Source organism: Cajanus cajan, chromosome 7 (assembly GCF_000230855.2).
Source record: "Cajanus cajan strain Asha chromosome 7, NIPB_CcT2T_4, whole genome shotgun sequence".
NCBI classification, from domain to species: domain Eukaryota; kingdom Viridiplantae; phylum Streptophyta; class Magnoliopsida; order Fabales; family Fabaceae; genus Cajanus; species Cajanus cajan.
This window is the reverse complement of record NC_138523.1, coordinates 37,812,103-37,828,525: the sequence shown is the minus strand read 5'-3', so window position 1 is coordinate 37,828,525 and position 16,423 is coordinate 37,812,103. Positions and strand designations below refer to the sequence as shown.

Here is a 16,423-nt window from a genome sequence, read left to right as displayed (position 1 = left end):
ATTTATAATATCTAATAGTGTAATGTATATATTTTTTGAACTTGGTTAATTTTGAAAAACACATAGAAGGTTATGATTTTTAGTATAGGTTGTCAATTTGTATATCTTTGAATTGGAGTATTCTATACTTTATAGTTACTTTCCATGTTTGGTACACATTTTTATTTTTATTTTTAGATAATCATAATATTGATACAAAATATTCACATCACAAGTCTTGATTAATTTTTGTTAGAAATTATGATCGTAAATAAAGTGAATATTTTCCTTCAAATAAGGTATATTCCATCTTAACTCTAAAAACTTTGCACTTTAATGTTAATTTTAATATTTGATTTATTATTTTAAAAGAAACATTCCTAAGAATATTGTTTCTTTGGAACTTTATACTTATGTTTTTCACAAGATTGTGTTCACAAGAGAATTTGGATCCTCTCCTGCAATATTCTTTCTCTAGTCTCTCTCCAGTCTCTCTCCTGCAACATTAATAGTCATTGGATATATTTAATGGCTCAAATTTAATCTTATAATTAATGTAACTTCTTAAATGATTAAATTCGAGCCATTAGATATATCCAATGACTATTAATGTTGCAGGAGAGAAAATATTGCAGGAGAGGATTCAAATTGTTCACGAGATGATCCAGTCAAAGAAAAATGTAATTGCAATTAAAATATCATTCTCATCAATTCATTTATTGAGATAAATAATAAGATATTTTGGTCAAATTATACTAAAAGAAGACAAAAATATTTGATTCTTAAGAAACATATAAATATTTTCGATGACTAATTAAATATAATTTAATTTCTTGAGTACGAATTAGGGAATCTCCAATGGAAGCAACTCATTTGAGTTGCTTCGTACATTGAAAAATGAAAAAAGTGGTCCCTATTATGTCATGTCAGCATTGAACAACTCAAACACAAATTTACTCTAATGGTAAGAAATTTTAAAAAATTTAACTTTTAGAATTTTTTTCTAATCATTTATGAACCAAATTTAAATTTTTATTAAAAAAGATAATTGCACTACAATGAAAGAAAATAAATTACGAGAAAAAAATACACAATAAGTAGATATTAAAAATAAAATAAAGTAATGATAAATACATAAACATTATACGAAATTAATTTTTATCATTATTATTTCTCAAACATTCCCAAATATGTTTAATAAGATCTGCTTGAAATCTGATAAGGAACGGTTGCTTAAAGAAGCAATGCAACTCATGTTGCCACGTCAGAGTCCTCCAATAGAAAGAAACCAGGACTTGAATTACTTCATGGGACAAGTAATTCCCATTAGAATTACTCTTAGTTTTTAGTTATTAGTTTTATGACACTGTGTAAGCTATGTTTATAGTCAATTAAACTTTTTGATATAATAATTATAAAACCTTCTCTAAAACATGTCTCGAGGGCTCTTAATTTCAATTCCTATCAATATTAAAATTAAAATGATATTTAATTAACAAAAGTTACATTCTTTGATTACAAAATAAATTTTAATATTCAATTTTGAGACATTGTTTAAACTATGCTCATTAAAATATATATATATATATATATATATATATATATATATATGTTCATTGACCTCAACTTATAAATAATCTTATATGATGGTTTTGTATTAATTCTGACTTAGATTCTACTATAACTTCTTATGAACCCAAGTGAGGGTAATGATACTGGATATTATTAAACCGGCTGCCTCCAGTTGAGAGTCTTATTGATAACAGGATTAACCTGAAGAACAGATTTACTACTGGGCTCAGTATCTTCCGAATCAGAACCTATAGAGGAAGTTCCTAATTTGTTAATTCTAAGAGATTGATCTTTATGGGAGGTACTCCTAATAATCGGTCCTGTCTTAACAGATCCAACCTGAGAAGAACTAGGGGTATCAGGGATAATGATGGAGCTATCTTTAACCTTATTGGAGTCTTCTAAGGTCTTTGTCCAGTTTTGGTGGATGGCTCTAAACTTGTTTCTAGTCTGGCTAGTTAAACTAAAAGACTTAAATAAAGGTTTGGTAACCGATTGAGCTTCATCTTCCTTAGAGGATGAAGTTTTTCCTACTAGGCTCTCTCCTAAAACTTGGAGATACTTATTGGTATAGTTGTTTTGTTCCATAAGGGAGACTAGGCAAACCACCAGTAGGCCTCCTGCAACTAAGACTACTCCTCAGGACCCTAATCTTGTTAACAATTCTAGGGAAACTAGAACTATATATATATATATATATATATATATATATATATATATATATATATATATATATATATATATATATATATATATAATTTAGTTATTCTTAATAATCATGATTTTTCCTTCAATTAAATGCACCCATAATGTTTAACAGGATTTTTAGCATTCATCATCAAGACTGATAAAATGTAAGTCCTACTTGATTAGTTGTCTTTCAGGTGTTCATTCTGTATCTTCAGTGTTTGACTTTTTTCTTCCATTTGTCAAGTGTAATCATTATGGTTTGTTCGAATAAGTTTCCTTACTAATTACTAGTATAAAAAGGAAATAAGAAAATTAAAATAATTATTTCCAATAAACTATAATTTGGTTGACACATAATCAGTTTTTGAGAGAAGTTAAAATCATTAAGCTTATTTTACATTGTGTACATGCTCAGCATGGTATCCCCGTAATTCCTTATTGATATATAACCCACATTAGGCTGGCTGCTTTGCGAGGTACATTGTGTGTTCTAAAACAGCCTTGGTCAAGCTATTCATATGATACAACATAACAGGAAATTATCAACTTGTGCAGTCTCGATACGTGATACAATCAAGAATGTTACAGCGCTTCTCCAATAGGATAGTGAACCTTTGTAACTGATGTTTTTAAGTAGCTAGTTCCACAGTGGGAATCATGGTTAGCAACATCAAGATTATCTAATTCAGTGGAAGCTTCAAACATTTCACCACGAGAATGAAGCCACCTATTTAGATACTGTTTATCTTTGCTGCTGCCTCTTTTAGAGTAGTTCACCTTCTGACTCTTCTTTCCATTTTTCTTTTCATTCTTCCTGCTCCTGGATTTCGGCTGTTTCTTGATTTTGACAGTATGTGATGACAATGTAGGTATAGGATCATACACATCAGGGGCCCATTTAACTGTCAATGTCATTTGTGATCTTCCCTCTTTCTCACGGCTACCTTTCATGGCGGAAACAAGCTTTGAAGGTGCCTGTGGTGTAAAGCACAGAGAAAATGGTAATCAATAAGCAAATGATGAAACGTGCATAAAAATAGCTGTCAATAGCTCAAGACCAATATGCATTCAGTGTCCGGTTCTACCAAAATCATTTAAATTTATATCTGCTAAAGTGCTAATTATACTAAATTATAATCCAACAATTTTCCACTCCTCTTGAAGGCTTAAACCTCGCTTCTATCTGTTGAAGCGGAGAACGGGTAAACTACGAGACACTGTTGCAATATACCAAGTTTTCCAATAGATATATCTATGCTTTATCAACAGAGGAAACCCAAATCCTAGTAAAAATAATAAGCACCGAGAACATTGTTCAACTACCCTGCTGCTTCTATGGTAGGAACATGAATTTGTCCGGCAACATACAAAGCAGCCATAACGTTCTAGCCTACTATTCAAAGAGAAGTATTCGTTGTTCAAATATGAAAAATAAAAATAAAAAAATCGATACACAACATATAGTAGATACGTCAAAAAACTAATGCCCTGGGCTGGAACAAGCAAGCAATAATTCAACTTAAACATCAATATCCCTTAGATGAAGACAAGACAAACAATCCATTCCGCTAATAAATTTTATGCGTTTCTTCATAAAAATAAAAGCACGCATTGTTGACAATCTTTACATTAGATATTGAAACTATCCCACGATATTTTTTTCATTGAACAGAATTACATGCAGAAAGTCAAAATTAAGAACTTACTGACAAAGATACCGAGCTTGAGTAGCTTTGTTTTGGAGATTGCTTAGAGGGTGACGTATCATTCTCCTCCTCAGAAGAACTTGAAGGCAACAACACATCGGGATAAGGGAAGTTTGGACACTTTTTCAAGCAATTTATGTCTAATTTGGTTTCTTGCAGTTCAAAACCTCCACGTAAGTTCCGCTCCCCCACATCACAATTACCAATATGATGCTCCTCAGATGCATGTTCTGACTTCTGAGCATCTTGTATATGTAATGACTCACTAAAAATGCCTTCAAGCTTACTTATGATGTTGTCATGCACAGCATTAACGGGAGAGGGCGTGTCCATCAATTGTATTAGGCACTACAAGCAAAAAAATAGACAAAGCAAATTATTTAATGAATAATTATAAAAAAAAAATTACTAACAATATTCATACGCAAGCATCGACAAGTAAGTAAACCATTCCACACATTTCCGCATTAGATTCGATATATTGTGCAAATGATTCGGAAGAAATCAAGGGGGTACAAAATAAAATTAATCAATATAACGGTCATGAAGTAGCAATAGCAGTAGTAATGAAATAAAATAGAAACAATGAGTAAAAAAGAATTATTAGATGGTCAAAAATTATCAAATATTTAAGATCCTAACTAATCACTATATGAATATATAACATATATTTAAAATTTTCAATCCGTAAAAAATTTTAATGATACTTAATTACATATTATATAAAAATTAGTTAAAGATCATGTGACCTAAATCCACCTAATAATTTTTCATCTCGAAGGCCACTGACAATGGGATCAAATCGCCATACAAAGATTTCCAGATTAAACTAAATGTTCCACAGGTAATGTTTTCAGCTTAGGATGGTACCATGACTGAGTTTATATACCAGCAATCTTCGCAAATAATTGTGAAATTAGAATCAAAATACCAAATACGTTAGCCCTAAGAAGATTCAATGTTACCCAAAAAAAGCAACGGTACCCAATTCATTTTGTCTGCTATAAGCAATATCAATAACCCACCTATTTTAATTTTAATTTCAAATAAAGCTACTAATTTAATGACCTTGTCTTTATTTCTAACACAATCAAATAAAGCTAGCTTTTAAATATTACATCCTTTTTTTGGGTATCGAAATGGATAAATGGTTTTTTTAATATATTCTATATATATATGTGCGAAATTTTGAATATACATGACATACTCTGAATACATGAAGCAGAAAATAAGACAACCATTATTCCATTAATTACAAACGCAGCATATCACGTGCACATCACTACGGACTTGGCTCGTGTAAGATAAAATATTAGACAAGAACTATACCTTTAAACGACGGCGTTTTCAGCGGCAAAATTTTAGAGGTCTATGAAGTGAACGCAAAACACAGAGAGATGAGAGGAAACCAAAAGAGGTGTTCTGGAAAGATGAGAAGCAGAAGAAGGAAACGATGTTAACTAAGACTACAACGCCGATCACTTTTTTCGAGATGTTTGAGACGATGAGAGGAGGATCCACCGTGGAATATGGCCAAGGAAGGGACCAGATGGCGTAGAAGGAGAGCAAAGGAAACCGAAGGCATCGTCGAAACCCTAATTCTTACACCAGAATCCCAAGGCCTCTCTGCGATTTCAAACGCAACAGCATTCGAGGAGATTGGAATGGAAAGAAACGACTGATATGAGATTGCAATTAATCCATAGATCTGGGAAGGAACGTAATTGAATTTCGAACAGAAACAGAAATTATATTTATAGTTGGCGCTTGGAGGGAATCCGATCAAATATGAACGAACACGTTTCACTATTTCCCTCGGCTCATATTCTTCACGTCTCAACCCCTCCACTAATTCCGCCAAGGCCCAATATTGTTGCATTTTCGGCCCATCTATGCCTCTTATTCTTAAATTCCTATCTATTTTTAGTTTCTTTAATACAAAAATATTTTTTTTTATTGTGTATACTAATATAACAATTTCCGCTATGTATCGTAAATTCACAGTTTTTTTTAATACAAAAAATAATTTTTCCCTCGTGAGTCATGACATTTTTATTAAAAAAGAAATGAAAATAAAATAAAATTTCAACTTTAAAAAAAAATGAAAATAAAATAGGCCAAATTCAATTTTCTTATATCACTAAGACTCTGAATTGACAAGTAGAATCTAAGGGTATTTTTGGTTTAAGAAAAAATGAGTAAGTTAAATAAATTTATAAGCTTTTTTGTTAAAAAAAGAAATTAAAAAAATATTTTCCTCCTATATATACATATTAAAATATAATATTGACATTTTTATCTAGGTATATGATGGTATTTTTTATCTTCATAAACTTCACTTTGTGTCCAAAATAGTACTGATCATGATTATAGCTGGGCTCATCCTTGAAACATTGTGAATTGCTAAGTTTTTCATCTTCAAAATCCAAACAAAGCATAATCTTTCACACAACCAAAATCCTCCTGATTCACTTTCTCCTCTAAATGATATGAGAAAGAATTAGTTTGATACTGTAAAACTTATTTGTAGCAAAGCACTTGTTTTTTCAAAATATCGGAAAAGGCATTCCATTCTCTCAAAGAACTGGGATGGGAGTTTGAAAAATGGAAATGTAAAAAAATGGCAAGGGAAGGAACTATAATCAATCATATAATCAGTGTTTTTCTATTGTTAAGGGAACTGACATCTAAAAATGAAAGTACACAGAATTCTACATCATTCGCACAAAACATACATACATCTCTCAAAGAGCGTTTTTTAATTTTGAATTAGCAAATCATCTCACAAATTCGTCCGCATCAGGCAAATTCCATTTCCCAAGCTAATTTTTGAATGGGGATAAATTATGGATCATGTTCCGTTTGTTTAACGATTTTTGAGAACACATCAGAGTATCTTCAGGTATTGATGTATAAATTTTAGCATTTTATAAAAATAATTATTGAACAAGTCACTATACAAAAGTAGCAAAGCATACTCAAGTCACCGCTAATATTCTGAAACAATGTGAATCCACATGTATCAAATCAACATTCAGTTCCAGAATCAGAAGAAATATTCAAAAACAAAAGCTAGTTTAACCAATGTTCATCAAATTGCGCAAAACAATAGAAGAGTTTAAAAATTGATTTAGGCAAAATTCCACCCCTCATCTAGTCACACATTTACAGAGTCAAACTAACAACCCTAACCACATGGCAATAGCACAATTGATAAACACGACATATAATTATTGAAACGAAACATTCTTCCATTACCAACAACTATCCATCCGATTACATCTACAATCTATTTAAAAAGAAAAAAGAAAATAAAATGCACATGAAACCCTAGATCCGATTAAAATCCAAATTCAAGAGCTAGTGAATTTGGTGACAGCCTTGGTGCCTTCGGAGACGGCGTGTTTGGCAAGCTCCCCAGGCAGCACCAAACGCACAGCGGTCTGAATCTCCCGAGAAGTAATAGTTGGCTTCTTGTTGTAGCGAGCCAAACGCGAGGCTTCCTGTGCGAGCTTCTCGAAGATGTCGTTAATGAAGCTGTTCATGATCCCCATGGCCTTGCTGGAAATGCCGATGTCAGGATGCACCTGCTTGAGGACCTTGAAGATGTAGATCTTGTAGGTCTCCACGCTCTTCTTCGTGCGCTTCTTCTTCTTGTCGCTGCCTCCTTCCTTCGGGATCTTCTTCTCTGCCTTCGGCTTCTTCTCCGCTGGAGACTTCTCCGCCCCCGGCTTCTTCTCTGCGGGCTTCTTGTCGGCCCTTGCGGGAGCCATGGAAACTAAAATTTGAGAAGAGGAGTGTTGGATGAGATTGCGTGTGCGGGATGAGACTATGTGCTGGGAAATGCGGTGAGTGAAGGAACCGAAAGAGGGGGAGTATATATAGAGATGAGAGATGGGTTCTTATTGGAGGATAGGGTGTCGCCCCGATCGCTGACGTGGAGGGTTTGGCTTTCGTTGGTTTGGTTTAGTTAATCGACGGATGAGATTTCACCGCATGTTTTCAGCTTCCCGAGATGACTTGGGTCGGCTTCCCAAGTCCCCATGGTTACGTTGCACGTTTTCAAGTTTTTGTTTTTAGAAATTTAGTTATTTTCTCACGTTTTATAATCAAATTAATATTACAATATATATTTAATTTATTAAGATATTTAGTTTTAAAAGAATCAATGTTTATAATTAAGTTATACAAAATTGCAATGTGTATTAGGCATATATATTTTTAAAAGAAGCTAACAATAAGATAAAAAAAGTTTAGGAGCAAACACCATAAATTTACATGTTAGAAAATTACATGATAACATGCAAGATAGTAGTAATAGATAGATTCTAAATTTAGTATATTACAAATAACAATAAAAAGATAAAGCGATTATATATATATATAATATGATGTGATTTAGTCATTATAATCAAAATTGATGCTAGTAGATGAAGAAGTTTTTTTTTGTGATACAGTCTCTTATTATATATCAAACTTGTTTTTCTATCTAAATGAAACATTCATCCAATTTGAAGGATAAAATAGAAATAAAGAAAACATATTAATATAAACTAGTCTTATTATTGATAAAAATGAAATTAATTAATATAAATTACTTTAGATATATATCTAATTTGTAATGAAATAAATTGATTGATATTTAAATTGAATTTAATATTAGTTATTTGTGAGAGAGTTTAAACAACAATGCTACCTAAAAATAATGTGATTAAACAAAATATACATAATTATAACCCACTAAATAGTAAAGGATATAACGTGCTTATTTTACGAATTAAATGACTACGACGAGAACAAAGACATCATAATTAATTAAATAATTAATTATAATGTTCATATGTTAATTATGCAATAGATATTTTATTTTATTTTTTAAATTTTAAATATGTTAATCGATAAAAGACAATTTTAGAACTTAGAAGCATGTTTATAAGATGACTTGCAAAAAAAATTCATATGTGTGATCAAATATTTCTCTGTTTTTTTCCTCATTTTCACATTTGATATATTTGCAGTCAGTACCTTGAGGACATCTAAATACATGGATAAATAAAACAAATTAAGCTCAGTTACGAAAAAAAATTAATATATAACTAGAAGAAGAAAAAAACCTATTAAATAATTTGCATACCAACTCAAATTGGAAACATGACAAAGCTCTCTAGAGGTTAAGCCAATTTCTGAATGGTTCTCTCGGTTAATAACGTAAGCAAGGTGTTAGTCAAAACTATACTTTAATTGTTGTTTGTAATTTTATATTCACTAATGTTGTTAATAACATTTCAATCTCATAATAAAAATGACTTTTTATAGATAATTCAAGATTATTCAAGATTTATCTCCTATTTTAGAAAAATAAAAACATGTTATATTTAATTTTTATGTATTTTAATCACACTAGAGAAAAGTTTAAAATAAAATATAAAAAAAAAAAAAAACATATGTACATGCACATGAACGCACATATACATTATAAGTCAAGAATAATAAATAAGTTTAAAAAATACCATGTTAATATAAGAAAATTCATTTCTCTTATGAAATTTATAGTCTACATTTGAATAACTTGTCCCTCGACAGTCTATGAATCTAAAAATGAATATTTCTTTTACCTTGATTTATCTTACACATAAGAAATGCATTGTTATTTTATGTAGGATACTCAAGTAGTAAAGTAATAGACAAGAAGAATGACGTTTTGAACTCAAAATAAGTGGAGCTGAGGAACAAAATGTAAGTTTACAATGGTTTGGTCACATAAAAATGAATAATATGTAAGCTGGAGTCCCCCTTCACATATAATAATAATAATAAAAGAAAAATCTAAACACCTAATGAAACTATCATATTACATGAAATGCCTCAAATATTATAGTATCACAATAAGGTAAACAAGTAGTTCTGTTATGTGAGTTTTATAAATGATGCAAGTCTTTTTAATTATATTTTTTTTAATATTGTCACTCATAATTTGTAGATCTGATTTTTTAAAAATAAATAAATAAATAAATTTAGACTTTTATAAGCATAAAGTAATTATATAATATGATGTGATATATTTTACTGGAGTCGGTATCTATAGTTATATTCTAATATAAAACAATGAATGCCTACTCAATAATTAATACTATATGTTATTATTCTTTTAGCAAAATATATAAAGTGGCATGATGAACTGTTTTAAGGTTTCTAAAAGACTAAATTTCACACTCTTCCTATTCTGGAATCTGGACCACTACCTTTTCTTATAATTAATTACTTACTTAATTTTGTGTTAAATCGTTTTTTCATAAGCAAAAATACATGATCAATAGAGTTCGACCAACTAAAATAGCCCATAACTACATGAATGTTGGACAAGAAACACTGAATATTATTGTTATCGCTACAGAAAATTAAAGTAATGGACAATTATATGTTTTTGAGAGTGTGATGTTACCGACTTGTCAAACCAAATCTCCTATAGAGATTTCTTAGTCTGTCATCCAAACTATTCCACATCCAAAAGTCTCCCAACCACAACTTTCCAACTCAAACAACCCGCTGCTTAAGAACACAATACCCCATTGCTATTTCACTAACAATAATTGATCAACTAAAAATTGGAAGGGAAAAAGATACACCAAAAACACAATTGAGTTTGAACTTCAAGTTAACTCACAATATATTCATATCTATTGTTCCAATTTCCAACTATAACAACTGAGCATAATATAAGATAGGACCTTATCTCATCAATGAGTCATGATGGAAAACCACTTTAAAATCATCCATACAAATCCCCTAAGGGTGCCAAATATATGAATACAATACAACAAATTATAAGAATGTAGCTATCAAAATTATTCACATAAAACTCAATTACTGAATAAAGCAGCGATACACATGCATTACGAGTACGTAACATTATTATATGTATGTAACACAAATTTGTATTGTATTATGATACACATACAACTGAAATTGTTGGATACAAATAAGTCTCATATCGATAAAATAAAAAAAGAAATAACAACTTATAAACCAATAAACTCACAACCCAAAACACTAAAAAAATAAAATATTATTTGCTAAATTTTTTATTTTCTCTCTTTTTCTCTTTTTGTTTCTCGTAATTGGAATGTTAAGAAAGAAATGAAAACTAATATTTATCAATGAATGGAAAGTTTTTTTTTTTCTTATCTATTTTTCTATTTTTAAGTAACTACTTCTACTATAAGTTTTCCTTATTTTTCTCTCAACAAAGGAACAAACGTTTTCTTGAATTTTTCTTTGCATGACCAAGTCCAACAATCTTCCACTTGAAGACTGATTTCAATTTGTTCACATCTCAATCAATGCAACAGCCTTATCATGTCTATTATTTTAGTAAATCAACTAAAGTTGAACATAACTTTAATTTGTCAATGGTTACTACCTTTGTTAACATGTCTATTAAGTTCTTACTTCCTGGAATCTTTTTCAAAGTTAACACCTCATCCTCAAGCTAAGATCTAATGAATTGATAAAGGAGACCAGTGTGTTTTACTCTAAAATGAAATGCTAAATTCGTTACCAGATGTATCGTACTCTAACTATCACAGTGCAAACACTCTTCTCCCGAATGAATATCGGCTCTATTAATAATTCTTGAAACCATATCAATTCTTTATTGGCTTTTGTTACTGCTACATACTCGGCCTTTGTAGTGGATAAAGCAATAATATTTTGTATTTGTGACATTCAACTAACAATTGTAGTGCCAATAAGGAAAATGTAACCAATGGTACTACTTCATCAAATTTGATTCCAATTGAAATCAATTGAGTTGTAATTATATTGAGTTCACTAAGATGTTGTGTTGCCAATGTGCTTTCTATCATTTGTAAATTAAATAACTGCCTCAACTAATGAACTTTGTTTAAGGTTGACGACTTTTCATACATACTAGAAAGAGTCGTCATAAGACTCGATGTGGTCTTTTATTTTGAAATGTTGAATATATCGTTGTGGGATAACATTAATCGGATAACTCCACATGCTTGTTTGTCTAGAAGAGTCGAATCCTCATCCTTCATGCCCTTTGATTTGTTTCTTGAGAAAAGAGTGATACAACTTTTTTTAATGCAAATAATCTTCGATCTACATCTTCCAAAAGTCAAAGTATGCACCATTGAACTTCTCAATTTTCACCTTTCATTCATCTGCAACCATTTCTCCCACTCAAATTTGACTCCTCTAGATCATTTATAATTTTTTTTAGGATTAATAGAAATCACCATCAAAGCTCTTGATACCAATTGTTGGAAAATTACACAGAATTTCTTATAATCAAATTTGTGAGAAATAAAATAAATGCGGAATAATAACACAAAATTAATAACAAAGTTCAACTAATTATGTCTACGTCTCTAGGCTGTTGCATATATATTATTGGAAATATATATATATATATATATATATATATATATATAAATAGTATTTTAAACACTTAATTCATAACCCAAAGCATTCAGAAAATAAAATATTAATTTTTAATTTTTTTATTTTCTCACTCTTTCTTTCTTTCTCATAGTTAGAATGCTAAGAAAGAAATGAAAACCAATATTTATAAGTGAAGATAAAAAAAAATTCACTCATCTCTTTTTCCATTTTTATGTAACTATTTCTACTCTTAATTTTTCTTATTTTTCTCTCAACAAAGGAATAAGTGTTTCTTTGAATTATTATTTATTTATTTATTTTTTGCATAACCAAGTCCCAACAATTCCTTAGTAACATAATTGGGTGTTATGACTTTCTGTTCCTTATTTGAGTTTGAATTGCAAATGTCCCCCCTTTATGAAAAAGATCATCATTTGTTTTTGTTAATCTTTCTCGAGGTTGAGAGTTGCGGTTTACTTTATCTATGTTTAAATATTGTTTTCTTTTCACGAGAGTTTGTTTATGGGTTCTCTATAAAGAAGAAATCTTCTTTCCTTTTTCAGTTTAATTGCTTTTTGTTGAAGGTCTTCTCAAGTAATTTGTGGTAATCTATATTGTGTTTTATGGTATATATACGAGTCTAAACTAATGTCATTTTGAAATTAAAATCCTGAAAACACTAAATTTAAGTGATGTCAGGTTTCACACTCGCTGTCTCATTAAATTATAAAAGTTATATAAATTTTATGGTTAAAACATATAATAAGTTTAATGGACAAAATTAATGCAATAAGTTAAAAAGATGCAGAGGATATGGGCTCCCAACCATTATCAAATGTGAGGTCTCCAGAAGCACTTGCCGAGTTGCATGCCTAGCCACCATCTAGCCTCTACTTGATGTCTCACTAAACTGTGATTGATTTATTCCTCATTAGCTATGTGCCATTTATTATGCTTCCTTTTTTTGTAATTTTGTTGAGCGCTGTCACATGATAACTACATTGATGCATGTGATGTAGATGGAACTAGGAATAGCAGAGTTATTCGAAGAACCAAGAATGAACAAGGAATTCAAAATAGAGAATGAACTCCGATATGAGTTTTCAATATTATTAAAGAAAAGAGAATTTTACAAGAAGGAACCGGTACAATTCTGAATGAATGACAATTTCCCAAACCTTCCTATTTATAACAAACTCAACAACTCAACAGAATTTACAACATAATCTAATTAATCCAATCACAATATACAATTGTTTTAATTTCCCTTATACTACTAATCAATAGATGGAAACTCCTGTATCAATCCCTTCTACTCGAAAGAATCCTTATCTTCAAGGATTAAAATTGGGAAATTTCTTCTTCAAATCATACAAGAATTCCCAAGTGGCCTCCTCAATAAGCTAATGTTTCCATTTCACTAAAACCTTAGTGGCTGCACGATTGCCTCTTTTCACTGTCATCCTATCAATAATAGCTTCAAGCTCCTTTACAATTGTTTTAGTGTTTGTCTTAGGACACTGACTCGTGACAGTAGCTTCTCCCATAAACTGCTTTAATTGGGAAACATGGAATACATCATGGATTTGAGAACCTATAGGTAACTTGATCTTGTAAGATATTGAACCAATTTGGTCCACAATTGGGTAAGGACCATAGAACTTGGGAGACAATTTGGCATTGTTTCAAAATGCAACTAATATCTGCCTATACGGGTGGAATTTTACATAAACCAATTATCCAATCTGAAATCTTCTGTCTTATCTATGTTTATCTACAAGTTGCTTCATTCTCTCTTGGGCTCTCTTCATATGGAACTTGATTAATTTCAACATCTTTTCTCTTTCTGCAAGCTTCTGTCTACTAACTCAATCTTAGATTCTCTAGGCAAATAAGGTAGATGAATAGGAGGAACTTGACCATACACTATCTCATAAGGATTAGCTTTAATTGTACTATGATAAGTAGTATTGTACCACCATTCAACCAATGATAACCACTAAGACCACTGCTCTAGAGTATTAGGGTGTTTCAAGACATTATCTAGGAAACTTTGAGCCACATCAGAAGTAGAATAAAGGTGTTTCAAGGCCATAAAATGAGCTATTTTGCTTAATCTATCAACAACAACAAAGATGACTTTCTTACCCAAGGATTTAAGCAATCCCTTAATGAAGTCCATGGTGATGTGCTTCCATACATGCTTAGGAATAGGTAAGGGTTGTAATAGTCTAGGGGAAGCTATATTGTCTTATTTATTTCTCTGACAAGTAACACATTGGTGCACAAATAATTTCACATCCCTAGACATTCCCTTCCAATGAACAACTGATTTAATTCTCTGCAAGGTAGCATCTCTTCCAGAATGACCTCTACAAGCAGAAGCATGAATCCATAACAGTATATCTTTCCTCAACTGCATATCATTCCCAACCACTAACCTCTTTTTCCTTCTCAGTTATTCTTTTTGCCATGAATAATGCTTATGAGAGGAGCTATGTGATTGCAATTCTGCAATGATTCTTTGAGTTGTTAGATCAATTTGCCATGACTGTTGAATCCTTTGAAGCATATCAAAATCAGGTTGGTGTAGATGGCTATTGCATTACATTGGACATTTTCAAGCCTTGACAGTCAAAGTATCTACTGCCACATTCTCTTGTCCTTGTTTATATTTAATTTGGAAATCAAACTCCATCAACTTGACTATCCATTTTTGTTGGAAGGCAGTTGTAAGCCTTTGATCTAGGATATATTTCAAACTTTTATGATCAGTCTTGATGATGAATTTTCTATTGAGTAGATAATGTCTCCATTTTTGGACTACAAACACTACAGCCAAAAGTTCTTTTTCATAAGTGGACAAAGACTATTGTTGCTTATTTAAACTTCGACTAATAAATGCAATTGGATGGTGATCCTACATGAGGACAACTCCAATCCCTTGTCCAGAAGCATCAACCTCTACTACAAATTCTTTAGAAAATTTAGGTAAGGCTAAGATTGGTGCTTGAATGAGCTGTTGTTTCAACTGAAGAAAAGCTTCCTTAGCTTGAGCAATCCAACAGAAGTTATCCTTTTTCAACATGTTTGTCAAGGGCTTAACAACGGAACCATATTTACTAACAAATCTTCTATAATAACCAGCCAATCCTAAAAAACTTCTCGGTTGCTTTAATGTTTGAGGTAATGGATATTGTTTTACAACTTCTATCTTTGTAGGATCAGTAAAGACACCATCTTTATAGATGAAATGTCCTAGATATTCAACTTTAGTAACAACAAAATAACATTTAGATTTCTTAGCATATAAGGAATTAGCCCTCATTGTCTGCAAAACCTTGAGTAGGTGAACAAGGTGATCTGTCATGCTTTTACAGTATATAGTAAGATATCATCAAAAAAATACTAGCAAAAACTTCCTCAAATATTCCTGAAAAACAACATTCATCAAACCTTGAAAGGTTGCAAGTGCATTTGTAAGACCAAATGGCATTACCAAGTATTCAAAGTTCCCACCATGAGTCTTAAATGCAGTTTTATGAATGTCTTCTACATTCATTATCACCTGATTGTATCCAAACTTGAGGTCAATATTGAAGAATAGTACTAAACCATGTAACTCATCCAATAGATCATCCACCAGAGGAATTGAGAATTTGTTTTTAATAGTGCCTTTATTAAGTTCCATGTAGTTAACACAAAGTCTTCATCCTCCATCTTTCTTCCCTACCAGAATGATTGGAATTGCATAAGGGCTATCATTATTCTGAATAATGCCAGTTTTGAGGTATTCCTAAACTAACCCATCAATGACATCTTTTTGCTATTTGGCATACTTATAAGGTCTCTTATTGATAGGGTTGAATCCTTGTGCTAATGAAATTTTATGATCATGACCTGGTCTCATAGGGGGAAGTTTAGTAAACACCTGAAAAACATCATCAAAATTGAGCAAAAAAGTTTGAATGTCAACAAGAAGTTTTGGTTGAGTGTCATGAGTTATCAAAGATTGCAGGAGAGAGAGTCCACTATCATCACCAATATTTAGCATTGATAAATATACCCCA

General features: G+C 31.1%; 2 protein-coding genes and 1 pseudogene across 2 annotated transcripts; all 3 read right to left on the bottom strand.

Annotated features, from left to right (window-relative positions):
* Positions 1 to 2,545: 2,545 nt before the first annotated feature.
* Positions 2,546 to 5,418, bottom strand: LOC109791911 (uncharacterized). The gene is made up of 3 exons (XM_020351279.3): positions 5,277 to 5,418; positions 3,948 to 4,295; positions 2,546 to 3,216 (listed from the first exon to the last, which is right to left on the bottom strand). Exons 2-3 carry the CDS (start codon positions 4,278 to 4,280, stop codon positions 2,824 to 2,826), a joined length of 726 nt encoding a protein of 241 aa, XP_020206868.1. The 5' UTR covers positions 4,281 to 4,295; positions 5,277 to 5,418; the 3' UTR covers positions 2,546 to 2,823.
* A 1,759-nt stretch (positions 5,419 to 7,177) lies between these two features.
* On the bottom strand, positions 7,178 to 7,815 carry LOC109790275 (putative histone H2B.3). Its single transcript, XM_020349396.3, has one exon. It carries the CDS (start codon positions 7,718 to 7,720, stop codon positions 7,301 to 7,303), a length of 420 nt encoding a protein of 139 aa, XP_020204985.1. The 5' UTR covers positions 7,721 to 7,815; the 3' UTR covers positions 7,178 to 7,300.
* Positions 7,816 to 15,273: 7,458 nt separating this feature from the next.
* Positions 15,274 to 16,044, bottom strand: LOC145950004 (putative mitochondrial protein AtMg00860 pseudogene; annotated as a pseudogene).
* Between the last annotated feature and the right edge of the window lie 379 nt (positions 16,045 to 16,423).